This window comes from Myxocyprinus asiaticus, chromosome 35, assembly GCF_019703515.2.
Source record: "Myxocyprinus asiaticus isolate MX2 ecotype Aquarium Trade chromosome 35, UBuf_Myxa_2, whole genome shotgun sequence".
In the NCBI taxonomy this organism is placed as follows: Eukaryota; Metazoa; Chordata; class Actinopteri; order Cypriniformes; family Catostomidae; genus Myxocyprinus; species Myxocyprinus asiaticus.
The window spans coordinates 6,330,001-6,343,761 of record NC_059378.1 but is presented as its reverse complement, the minus strand read 5'-3'; the positions used below and the strand labels follow the sequence as shown (position 1 = coordinate 6,343,761).

The 13,761-nt window shown below is 39.3% G+C and overlaps 1 protein-coding gene across 4 annotated transcripts in view; it reads right to left on the bottom strand.

Annotated features, from left to right (window-relative positions):
* Positions 1-340: 340 nt before the first annotated feature.
* LOC127426216 (protein Wnt-7a-like) overlaps positions 341-13,761 on the bottom strand; it is a 24,292-nt gene continuing 10,871 nt past the window's right edge. For 2 of the 4 annotated variants that reach the window (XM_051672878.1, XM_051672879.1), the window contains 3 exons: positions 10,790-11,016; positions 6,192-6,463; positions 341-2,667 (listed from right to left, as the gene is read on the bottom strand). In XM_051672878.1, the coding sequence (XP_051528838.1) occupies positions 2,188-2,667; positions 6,192-6,463; positions 10,790-11,016 (979 nt within the window). In that variant the 3' untranslated portion in view covers positions 341-2,187. Of the gene's footprint in view, positions 2,668-6,191; positions 6,464-10,789; positions 11,017-11,619 lie in introns of all 4 variants that reach the window. The other 2 variants (XM_051672877.1, XM_051672880.1) reach the window with 2 other exon arrangements.

Sequence of the window (13,761 nt, the reverse complement as noted above, 5' to 3'; positions counted from 1 at the left end):
AGTCATCTGTGCAGTTAAAACTGTCAGAGACAGTAGTCAACCATAACTTAACAGCAGTGGGTGTTTTGTGGCTGATAACTTGTTAGTGCCTTACTAATTTGAGGGACTGTCAAGCTAGTGATGATTCTTTTTGACTCTTTTAGCTGGTATGCTGTATAATGGTGTAGGATATGTGAATGGCTGGGTATTTAGTTAAAGTTTATGTTAGTGTAGTAAAATCTGATTTGACTAATAATTTATTAAGTTTTACCCTATAAAATAAATTAATATGCCTTGTGTCCCCAAAAGAGTTAGAAAATCCATGAATAAGTCAACAAATCCTAACAAACAACAAAAAAAGTGCAAGCCACGGAAATATTTATTAACATTGTCATTAACACAATGCACATTTTTATGAGGACACAATCATGTAGTACAATCAATTTGGTAAAACATCTGTTGAAATGACTGACTGTTGTAAAATATGACATCAAGGCCATCCTGTTTTTAGACTCTTGACAAAGAGTCTTGCTCACTGCTCAAATTCAGTTATTTGGTGAAAACCCTCTAAAAGTCATGCATTGTTCTCAGTAGCAGAGAGTTTTGTCCCAGGATTATTCCACTATAGTTTCCCTTATTGATCCCACAGGACCTTTGTCATGAAAATGCTATGTTTAAATGTTTACTGTATGATGGAAAACTCATTTGTTTTATCACCTTAAAATATAAAATAATTCACCATTATGTACTTGGCATACTACACCATCATTGAGATGTAGTAACGGTGTACATAATAAACACAATTGATCAAGCTGGTACCATGACACAATCACGCCCACACTGTTTCTAGCTTATCTCCCTAACTTCTTTCCATCTAAAGGACATCGGTAGTTGGACTTTACTCTACACAAAATAAATAAAATACTCATATAAAAATAATCTCTTACAAAATATATGTCAACACAGGGACAATATGTCTGGACAGCCACATTTGCTCACATTGCGCAAAATACTACTATTAACTACTGTCGCAGAACAGAACTAGCAGCAAAAAAGTGTTATATTACCTATAATGTATGTATAGCATTAACAGTGTTGGTAATCTGATCTTAACATTCGACATCAGTAGCAGGTTGAGGCATCTCCTGTATGTAGGCTATTCCGTTCCAAAGTGAATTAATCGCTGATTCTGTTTCTCTGCCAACAGAGCAAATATTAGCGCAAAGAGAGGGAAGCCTGGGGTCTCATTAGCATAAAGCTTTGTGTCAACTGAGGTCATGAAGTTTAAATGTAAGCGGTTAATCAGATGGTTCTAAAGACTTCTGAGTTTAGATCCTATGTAAATACTTCTATTTTAATTGGCCTATTCCACTTTATTGGTCTTGTGGACCAATTCTGAAAAGCAACAGTACTTGTACATTCACTTTGGAAGAAATTAGCCTTCAAACACGATGCACAATTCCAGTGTGTATTTGTACATAGGAAGTAGAGAGGGAAAATGGCAGCACAAAGACTTACAATGAAAAAGACAGCAGAGACTCTGCTTTCAGAGACTAGTAATTACACCTTGAGTGCAGTGCACTGTTGTTGTTTTTGTACTGTGCATTGTTGTAGATTCATCCCTAAGCTAAAGCACATGGTGTACATGTGTAAAAGTTCAACAGTTTATTTCTATGCAATACACACAATATCAAAACAGCAGAAAAACTAAATCTAATCTATTAAACACAATGAGAATAAATCAGTAGTTTATTAAATTAACATTAGCTGTTTTCTCTAAATAAACAGTTAAATATAGTAATTGTTGAGTCCATGTACATCTTTATGCCAAACGTTCCTCGAGAAGGCCTTCTTCACCACCTATGGAGCAGAACACCCTACAAGTGCAACCCACATCTTTCTCTTGGTCAACAGATCATCAAGCCTTTGTTGGCTACTTCGCTCTGTTGCTCAGCACTGGAACAGATAGGTGTCTACTGGTACCAACACCCTAAGCAGAGCTCTTGAGCAATGCTGCTTGCATTGCCTGCAATTACTCCATCTAGACTCACGGTTATAGAGACACGCCAGACCCAAGTTTTCCTGTGCAAATGGCTCTTTCCTCTCAATAACTTGAATCCATAGCAGGGGTCATCATCATTGTTGTGACTCTAGTATACCTTCTACCACACGAGTCAGGTGTGCATAAATACCCCAGCAATAAATATTTCACTTGCATGTGTACACTTCTGTCCTTTCACTGCAGGTGTTGCATTTGACGTAGCAACACCAAAGAAACTTGCAGTTGCACTGCCACACACGAGAGTACTGGTGTGTGTTATATCCTCGGCCACAGCACATTAGGTCGCAGCCGTTGGCCTGCTGTGCAGTCTTATTGCAGATCCTGCCCTGGGTTCCCATGCTTCCCGTCACTGCATCTGCCTCACAATAGTTGGGTGACTTCTCGATGTACACCAAATCAGTGTCCATGGGCTTCCGGTATGAGTAAGGTTTTTTAATCTTCAGGAAGGTAGGTCTCTTGTTCCGACTGGCTTGGACCGGTTCCACATGCACGGCGTGGTTATACTTCTCTTTGAGGATGTAACCCAGCTGGCGGAACTTTGGGAGAGTGGTCCAGCAAGTCTTAGTGGTGCAGGACCCAGAAACACCATGACATTTACACTCTAACCGCATGTTCTTTTCCAAGATCTGAAGTAGAAGGAAAAAGAAATGTCAGTACTTCTGGGATAATTTTGGCCCCTAGGTTCCTTTTAGAAAGAAGGGAATGTATGAGGAAGAAGAAGGATCACTGCAGATTGTTTCTTAATCTTATTTACGAAAAAGTAGCTATGTGGTAGGTTTACATTTTTCAACATGTCTAATATAAGGCGTATTCCAGCAAATTATGATCTGGGTAGACCAACAATACAGTATAGGGATTAGTAAAATCACCCTCGGTGGCATTTGTGCATTCAGTTGAGTATTTTGGAGCATATTTCCAGGAATGGTTTAACAGGTTGAGACAAAGGTTTTTAAACATTCCAATATGAAGAATGCACGGATTGTTAAACTTGCAGTGCTAGACTACAGACTACCTCATTCCTCTTTGGGCCTGCAAAACACAGCCTGTGTGTTAACAAGCTCTCCGACTACTTGTAGGAAGCCGTTTCATTTGTGTACACAACACACGCCACAAATTGTTTCAAGGGGCAAACTATCAGAGGTTGCCTGTAGGAGTCTCTTGTCTTGTATTAGCAATGGAGCAGAATCTGCGCAGGATATGATATAAACACAGACTGAACAATGATCGCAGAGTTCCTTCAACAATCAGCCTGTGTGTAGTGTACACAGATAAAGCTCAGGAGTCAAGTTTCAGGTGCATGTGTGCTTCCCCCTGTTTTTTCGGCACAGGCAAATAAAACAATTTGAGCACTAGCATAACCAAGGGAGGCTGTAGATTTTCTTCACCTGTAGTTATTTCATGCACAACAAATGCCAGTCATTATTGCATTTTGCATGCCCTGACTGTAGGCTTACCAGTGCAGCAAAAAATCAAGGAAAAAACACAGGCTTTGTTTAGAAAAGATGAATGAATGGGCAAACATACGCAGAACTCAGTGAAGCAGAGTGCCTGTTTAGATATGGCAGATATCTGAGAGGTCTGACTGGCATCAGTGGATTGCTTGTTTCCAGGCAGTGTAATCTTTAATGTGGATTGTTAATGTGTCCTTTCTTTCTATCATTCTCTTCATTTCACCTTTTTTTTTTTCTTTTTTTACTTTTAAATGATTTTTTTCTCCCTCTCTGACTCAGACTTTCTGGAGTCTTCTTGGCAATTGTCTGTGATCTAGGATGCATATCAGGCTTAGTGTGGTCATGCTGCTGATTCCTGATAAACAGTAAGTCTCAGGAAAAGTTTACAAAGGAAAAATCCACGTGTCTCATAAGAGGACACGCCTCTCACACTGAGGTGCTTTATTGTAACCCATTAACCAATCAAAATGACGAGTGTGGTTTGTTGATACAACACCCATAATTTCATTGAGGACTGCTCAACGAAAAGTATAGTACTGAAGTCACCTGCTATTAGGCACTAGAAACATTTTATTATGAAACTTTACAAAAGGTTACTGGCCAGTCCTAGGGTTTAAAAGCCCTTAAAGAAGCTCTGTCCAGAGTGCTGAAACATCACACTCTACAGATTGGCACTAAATGATGAAAAGCTTATGAAGGTCAATCAAACTGCTCAGACTTGCTGGATATGCAGTTTGATGTTATTTAAACAATTATACACTTTTTGACTTCTCTGATTCTAAAATTCCACACCCAACAATGTCTTGAGTGCCTTCCAGAGTTTTAATCAACTGACGCTAAATAGTACCATCCAGTAACGATTTATGAATCACTAAAAAGGCACACTGAATGTTTTGCCATCATCTAGAAATGGTTGAAAATGTAAATGACAATACAAAGTTGCATTGCTACTACTTGATCCCATTTACACCAGGTATTTAGATGCATTTCTGGTGATCCGTCCACAAGTGGTCAGCGCTTAATTCAGGTGTAAACGGGGTCCAAAACATTTTGTGATCGGATAACAAAAACCACATACGGAGTTAGTCAAAACACATTTGACCATATCACATTTGAGGTGTAAAAGCGAATCCGTCCTGATGTGTCCTGGACAACAGTGTGGCACCACCCACTCACCTGTCAATCAAGCACTGAGCTAAAACAAAAGTTTAAGCTGTTCCAGTTAAGTGCAGCTTTTAAAAGGAAATGACCATCCAATTGGAAAATGTAAAAAAGTGCATTCAAATACAAGCACGAGAACTTCATGAATCTTCCAGTGACACAGATGAAAGGCACATACATCTGAAGCTCAGTTAACACAGGTATTCCACTAAAATAATGAAGAATTCTGCTCGAAAAGTGGAGTTTGTGCTCAGATTAAATGTAAGGGAAATAGGGAGAAACGGTGTGCCAATTTTTATCACGCATTCTTTGTCTTTTTAAACTTTTTGCACTTCAACATCCTGCTCTACCACACTGACATACTGTAGTGAATGATGTATGCAGTCATTAAATCAGAAACAAAAGTGGTCAAAATAGACACAATTGAGAGTAGGGATGTGCACGGTTACTGTTTTTAACATTCCGTAACCACAAGGTTTCACGAACAGTTAATCGGTAAAGAACGTTTATTGCAATGGAATTTCCTCAAACACTACTCAAAATAGCTGCTAATAAAGTGCACAGTGACAAAAACAATCAAACTGTCACTGCCTGTATATGCGCTCTGCCTGGGCAGGTTCACATTTCCGTGAGGCAGCGAATGCAAGTATTGTCATGTGCGTGGAGTTAAAGTGCTGCTGTTAAATTGCCTCTTCGGGGTGCTTTGATTTTTAAATGGTTCAAAATCAATTGCATTGAACTTGTCTAATTATTGTACGTAAATATGCACACCAGAGCAAAAGGGAAAAAACATTGTCTCACCATTTATCAAGCGCTGAAACTTTCAGTTAAACAACCTAGAATCATGTTTAATGGTGTAACAGTCCTCTATGCAACCTCAACTTTTTCAGATTGTAATGAATGAAACACAACGCAGGTGTTTTCGAGATGCGTTGATAAAGTCATTTTTAATTTTACATGGTGTCAAAAATGTGGCAATCCTATGTGAGACGCTGAAAGAAAAGACAGCGAGATTCTGTGCAACAGTTAAAGACGTCCATCCAGCAAGTGTTAACAGTATACACAAAAGCAGCATAAACGCACACAAAATCATGTTTCAACAGACCCTAACTCGCCCTACCTTACCCTATACGGTTTGTCGGAACCCGTTGAGTTTGGGTCGGTTGAAGACCTCTATTTACACGTGTAAAATAACCGAGAAGTGATTTTGGTATTCAAATAGTGGCGAGTCGAACGGTTAACTGAATGTCGACTATCCATGCACATCCCTATTTGAGACGCATGTTAATACAAGGTGTAAATGGTGATGTGTCCCGCCTGACCACTTGTGATCGGATCACCCGAGACGTATTAGTAATCTATTACGCTAAACTCCACAGCATAGCACAAAATCACAAGTAATGAAGCCTTGTAAGACTTACGAGAAAGGCCTATCATATAAATAGCTCAATTGGGACAACTTAGTGATTTTTATGCACGACATGGTATTAATTATTATACATGAAACTTGTCCAATTTTGATGATTTGCACCACATACCTTGCGCCCCACTTCATTGTTATGGAGGTTCATGAGTGTTCTGGCATTCTGCTTGATCTCTCGTGCATCTACAAACACCTTTGAGAAGCTCAGGCCGTAGCGGATATCGGCCGAGCATCCACCCCACTTCCAGCCCTCCTCCTGGTTGTAAAAGCCCTGCTTCTCCTTGTCACAGCCACATCCACTCAGCGTTCCCTGAGTGCAGGCTGCTGTGATGGCGTGGGCAACCCCAGCAGCGACGATGGCGTAGGTGAAAGCAGCCTCTTTACTGCCTGGAACCAAAAGAACATTTTCAGTCAGAATTGCTGACAACAAGATTCACTGTCTTAGGCAGTATCAAACCCCCCTTACATACCTGACATAGCTTGACACTCATAGCAATAATAAAATGTGTAAGCCGAGTCAAGTATAGTTCATTTATCATGCACGCTTTGACTAATTAATGGTATGGCCTGTGTTAGATAGGGTGGGGGCTTACTGATAAAATTCTAATATTAAAATGATCTAGAACCCCGGATACTGAGGCTAACAAGGCTATACAAACAAACACTGATCACATACCTGTGATTACTCGACAAACAAATAATTGTCCTTCAGTTGTCATAGAGAGGAAACAAAGACAAGTAACAGTTTGCAAACAGATGAGCAAAGGAATGAACGGTCCATCTCTTTAGTAAGCACAAAGGACAAGGGTTTATTTCAGAGACAATAGAATAGTAGAGATGGAGGTTATGTGTTTAGACTTCAGCCTGGCCACTGTCCCGGTTTCTGTCAGAACAAGGGATCCACCCTGTGGAGATGAACTCCTCAGTCATGCAGTGGCTCACTGACCAGAGCATTGCTATAATTGATTGCTAATGTTAAACAGGGCACTTCCAGGTTAACAGTGTATTTCATTAATATGGACAAAGACAGGTCAGAAAATCCCAAGAAGGGTAGGGTTTTGTGTGAAGAATTCTTGTGCGTTCACTTAAAGCGCAAGGTGGCGCCAAGCAACAAAGAACTCTTAAAGGAATATTCCAGTTTCCAAACAAGTTAAGCTCAATCGACAGAACTCAAACCACAAAATGTTATTTAGACTCGTCCCTCCTTTTCTTTTAAAAAGCAAATATCTAGGTTGCATTGAGACACTTATAATGGAAGTGATGAGGCCTATTTTTGGAGGGTCTAAAAGCAGAAATGTGAAGCTTATAATTCTATAAAAGCACTTCAATTAATTCTTCTGTTAAAACTTGTGTATTATTTGAGCTGTTAAGTTGCTTAAATAGATGTTTTTGCTGGATTACATGGTTTATGACGTTATGTCATCATGGCAACAAAGTTGTCAATTTGGAGATAACTATACAGAAAAGGTTAGTATGCGATTTTATCAAACTAAAATCATGTTAACATGCATATTGTTTACGTCTTTTGACTATACTTTTGAAACAGTGAGTATTTTAATGTTTACGGATTGACAACATTCACTTCCATTGTAAGTGTTTCACTGTAACCCAGATTTTTGCTTTTTTTTTTTTTTTTTATGTAAAGGAAAGACTAGTCGAAATGTATTTTGAGGTCATCAACATGATGCCATAAATGCTGTCGATTGAGCTTAATTTACATTGAACCCGGAATATTCCTTTATGTCAACAATAAACCAAGCTCCAACTTTAAGAATTGCTTTTTCAAGAGTCCCTCCTAATGTAATAATTTTTAAGTTATTATTCATTAAATGATGGCTACAATCTTTGTCTTTGCCCTGTTCTTGTTCAAAAAGCTAGTGCTTTTAAGATATATTGATTGTTGCATAGTCATGTTAACATTCCCAGAAATGTACATATCATCTTCTGGATTAATAAGTTATCATCTATTGACTGTCCCAAGAATCATTTACACAACTGGAATCAAAGAAACACTTTTTAAAAAGTTAATCTTTTTCCACACATAGGCCTTATATAGAGAGATGTCATGAGTAATCTGGAATGAATAACTTTGCCATCTTTTGATAATTTCACTGCAAGATGTGGAAATATATATATATAAATATATTAGACTGTTAAAAGAGTAGCTCAGCAATTCTGGAATTTTCAAATTTAAGCGATCAAGAATGGCAGTTACAGTCTTCAGAGGTTTCCAAAAAACTCACTGACATTGGGATGTGTTGACCTGCTGATGATAAACATCTTGGAACTCTGCCCATGCAATTTAACAAAGGCCAGTTTGGGTCATCAATTATGTGAAGATTTTTATGAGATGTTTGGGCTTGTCGCCAGGGAAGAAGGGATGTATTCCAAAGAAAGGAAAATGAATACTGTAGGTTCTATCGAAGCAAAATTCTTATCAATACTACACAGTAGAATGGTCCTTGTCTTTGTACGTATATCACTTGAGCTATGTTTATTTATATCAAGATATTCTGAACACAAATGCAGCTGATAAGACGGCAATAAAACATGTGTTATAACACAAGTGTCATTTACTTTTTAGAGAAATCTGAATCAGTGGCATAGCACGATTCTGTGCGAGACTGTAAATGCATGAGGTTAATTTATAAACCTCATACAATGTACTTGTCTGGACTTGAGGCATTAATGCTGTTGGAGGAAAACAATTTTTTGAGCATACCAGAGGGTGGTTAAGTCAGAGAAGATTTAGGAGGTTTGCACTCAAGCACTGTAAAATAACACAAGCACAAAGATGGTATGCCTTTCGCATATCTGTCCAACTGCAACTGATTTCAAGGCTTCAAGCAATATACTGCAGGCTATATTTCAATCACAACTTCATTCATATACACGATAAAAGGTGAACGGGTCCTTGGGTACTGGAAAAGGCATGCTCCAAGATATATATTTCACCTGCATAGGCAGAATGTGCAGTAGTGCACCTACAAGAGGAATCCATTGCCGTGTGTGCCAAATGTGGACCTTGGTACCAGGCCCTGAAAATTATTGCACATTACTCAAATTCTTTTTTTAAACGAAGTACGCAAGCCCTCCCCTCAAGATTAACTACCTCTTTTCATCTCCTCTGCTTCTGTTACTATGAGCATGACTGGTCATACAGCCACTGAAACAAATCCTGTTTGAATGGTTGTCCACTTTCTTTAATCCTCCCCACCAACCATAGACAACAACAGTCTGGGTAAATGCAGCAGTTGGGCACTTGGATAGCTGGTCCTCCAACTGCTTCAGAAATGGAGACCACGGTCTGTCACAGTAGGTCAGTGTCAGCTCTATAGCGTTCAGATGAAGAGGGCACAACACAAGCCCTATAGCAGCTGTCCAAGCAGGCAGGCCTAAATAATATAATCAGCACCAACAACAGATCCAGGCAGCCATTCAAGTGTTTAAATGGATGAGTGTGAGCAGCTCTAGAATGAGAGAAAAGAGAAGACAATCTGAGCAGTGCAAGTGCTTGCAGCCTTCTTTGCTTTCTTTGTCAGAAGGCGCTTGTCTTTGATGCAGAGGGATAAAATACAGCTTCACCTTCAGCGACAGATACAAGTCTCTACAGATCTAAGCTTCAACTGTGGGCCTCAACAACATGCAATACTTACTGGATCTTAAAAGTGCAGGGTAAAAGGAGAACGGAGAACTTTCATTAAATATTATCTTGGAGTTTACTTCCGGCGGAATCCAGACATTTGAGCATTGAAATTCCCTGCAGTCATCTTTCACGGGAACAACACCGCAATAATCCTGCCTCCTCTTTGCTAGCAGCCAAAGAGGCTCTGAAACCAAAGCCCATCACACCACCATTCATCAAAGTGTCGTAGGCTCAATAGCACTGAAGGACCCCTTAACAGCCCAAAGTTTGCTTTAGGAAAATGGATAACATTACCCCAAGTGAAAAAACTATCTTAATTAGTTTTGCTTTGTCTATCTAATATGACATATTGTTACATTTCTTTACAATACTGTACTTTTTTCCAGTCCTACCATTCAATCACTGTAACTTATACCCGTGGTAAAGGGAAAACCCTGACTGCCAAATCATTAAAATCTACAGATAAGACAGGACGACCAGAAAAAGAATTATTTAAGAGGGTGGACTGTTAAGAGGGCTATAAATCCAGCCCTGCTGGCACTTGTTCCATGAATGTGGCTGAAACCTACCTGACATTATTACTATAGTGTGTGAGACACTAAACATTAGCCTGACATTCAATGACAAATCATTTCAACTGAGATGTCAAAGTGAAACAGGACACAAAGTGTCACACTTATGTCTTTTTTAAATGTGTGTACTGTCTCTTTTTAAAATGAACATTTCGGAGCTATTAACATTTTAAGAAACTTATAGCAGGTGTATGAGAGTGACCTCCAAATTCAGCATTAAAGAACACAAAGAGCAAAGTTCTCACACCAGTCAGTCTTTGCATAAGCAAAACTAAAATCTGGAAGTCTGCTCATCATGGGCAAGCTGGCTGAAATTTTTTGGCCTAAACCGGATTTGTTTGGTGTTTCAATTCACTCTGAGGTTTTGAAAGAAAGACAGTAGGTCACAACCCATTATCTTGCTTTTCTTTTCTGCTGGAACTTTAACAGCAATTGGTTGATATTAGTCTAAAATAAATACTGTGTCAACGTAAATGTAATGATTTGGTAACATACCCACTTTCAACTCTTTTCCAAAGACAGTTCTCTCCCCGAGGGCTGAGCAGTTCCACCTTCCATTTTTGAATTGAAACTGACACTCATTGATTCCCATTTGTGCTCCTTCTCCAATGACAATGATAGCGTCAGGTCGGCTTTGACAGATAGTCCTTTGACGAGGGGCCAAACCAGGAATTTTGTTACAGATAATACTGGCTCCCAACGCAACCACGGAGGAAAAGCCGCTGTAAAGTTTGAACATAAGGGGATGTTTATATTCGTAAAGACACATACTGTATACCTAAAATACAAATGGAAAATTGAGCATTTAAATATTTTTGGAGACTATCGAGCAGTGATATTGGTGCGTGATTATTTGGGTAAAATAAAATCTAAGTATTTAAATATTATTCTCATGGACTTGAAACCAATAAACAATACAAAAGAAGTAAAGAAATAATTTCGTGCAGTAAAAATGGGCTTTGGACGGCATGCGACATCATGTGCGAAATGTGAAGAAGAAGAAAAAAACAATTAGGCCTATGCAATACGGGTAAGAATAGATTACAAATATGTTACAATTCTCACTGGTGCTGCTGCAGCAGTTAAAAACTGAAAAAATGTATTTGGTTATAGGCTACATTCACATTCTCTCTCTCTTTTAATCAAATAATGCATGCCAGTATTCTTGCCTTAAAACTTAAACTGCTACATTGCTCATTTATAGGCACTGTAGAATTTAGAATTGCATCATTTTAGAACTGAAATTAACTTTTCCCCCCTTAAATTATGGAGTAGTAAATTATTTAGTAACAACAGGTGAACACATTCCATTTTACCCTACTTACCCAATCTTCAAATATATAATCCCCAAGCAGAGGAAAATGTGAAAAATCCAGCGGCGTGTTTTCCTACTCATATTCAGCCTTTAATCTGCAAATCGACGGTGAAATTATAATAGTCTCCTGATGGGTAGCCTATAACCGGAGGACGAGATGCTTTATCGCAACAAGCAAACCAAGTCCTTGGAGGGATGCAAAACTCCGTGAGAACTTGAGGTGAACACCTGAACTGATATCCTTCGGGATTTGCGGAGGTGAATGTTATTCTGCATATGTACCACTTCTAGAGCACTTTTACGCTTCTGGATTCACTAGAGCAAGAGAAATAATTAAATCTGTAAATACCCGATCTTACATTCACAGCACTCTTTCCCCAGTAGATCCTTTATCTGTTAAATCTGTCAGGGTGTGTTCTGGAGCAAGTTAGGTCTTCCAATACTCCGTGTATATTTCAGTGCGCTCCTGAAGGATTACCAACAGGTTGATAACCCGACTAATTACATGAAACTCGCCGTGAACACGCGCTTTAACGCGTTCAACATAACAACAAAAGCATGCAAACGGGATGTAGGGAGGTAAAAATCTGATTTGAGATACGACCACCGAAAACTCCAGTGTAGTAAGCGATAATTGTGTAACCAAGATATTTAGGCGAAGATCATATTGCAGTTACTCCAGCTTCTTAAACAGAGTTTTTATCTATTTTCCTGCACCCGTTTGCTCCTCCCATGAGAAAAGAAAACGTGTTCGACTTTAGATTCCCCCCTCACCCACCTCAAGCCCTTAATTGCGAGGCGAGATATGGGCTCATCTAACCACCTTCCAAAAAAATGTTGGCAAAGAACCATGCGTGCTGACCCAGTGATCAAAAGCAGTGCATCATTTAAAGACAAATAAAAAGCCTTTAAAACCTTTCCAACTGTTTATGCTCTTTAATGGTAAGATAACTGCCTTGTATTCCAGTTAAAAGGAAATATCAATATTGCTGCAAGCAGAGGGTATAGCCAGGGGTAGCTAGTGGGGTGAAAGGTGGTAACGATTCTAGGGGCCCTCAGGTCCAGGGGGGCCCAACAACAAATTCTAAACTGTATTTTTTAATAGGAAAGGAGCCCAGAGCAATATGCAGTCAGGAGGCCCAGAATACCTGGCTACAGCCCTGGGTATAGCTATCGGAAAATATTTGATGAAATGGACCTACTGACTTCTATGTTCATAATTGGAAACCCCAATGCAAACTTCCAGGATTTACTTTATTTTTTGACATCCCACTGTAGAAAAATGCATCAATAGACTCAAAATTGCAACTCAACACTGACACCTGCCAGTTCATTACTTGCCCAATGTTTCCAGAGAAATTGATAGATTTAGCTTTCGTGAGTACAAAACTTGAAGGATAAATCACAACACTTTTACCACTGATATGGCAAGAACGATCTTTATTGCATCCCTGACATTCAAAACCTGCAAACTTCTTCCACCTTCTTCTTTTGGATTGTGGAAATTATCTGGGACTGGACTGTACAACAATCACTCATCGCATGCTACGTCTTTTTCTTAAAGGAACAGGATGAACTGTTTGTAAAAAGGATAAGTCAACATTTAACATAGAGTTGTACTGACGTTCTTATGTTTTAATTTCTAGACCCACGATAACTCAACTAATTTGCAATCCAATAAAAAGCTGTGTACAAATACTGGACTCATGGGTCCTTGGCAGGGCCGTAGCAAGGTAATCTGGGCCCCTTTCCTATTAAAAAATACAGTTAAGAATTTTATGTGGGGCCCCATGTACCTTTGGGCCCCTAGAATTGTTACCACCTTTCACCCCACTAGCTACGGCCCTGGTCCTTGGCACCAGATTGTTCCTCACGAGGAGAGGAACTTGTGTAAAACTTTAAGTCTCTAGCTAGAGCGGCGTAGCGGGACCGACGTTTTAAATAATTGCAAATGTAACCTCTTGTTGCTAGGCAACCATGCAGCCATCCATAATTGTCCAAAAGTCAATTAGCCAAAGACCCTTCGTGCATGCAAAGTTTGGCGAGTTTTCACTATAGGGACAAAAGGATATAGCGGTTCAAAATGACTTGGAATAATGATAAGGGAGAGAAGCTGATTAAAGAGTTTCTTTTACATGGCTGGACCAGCTGA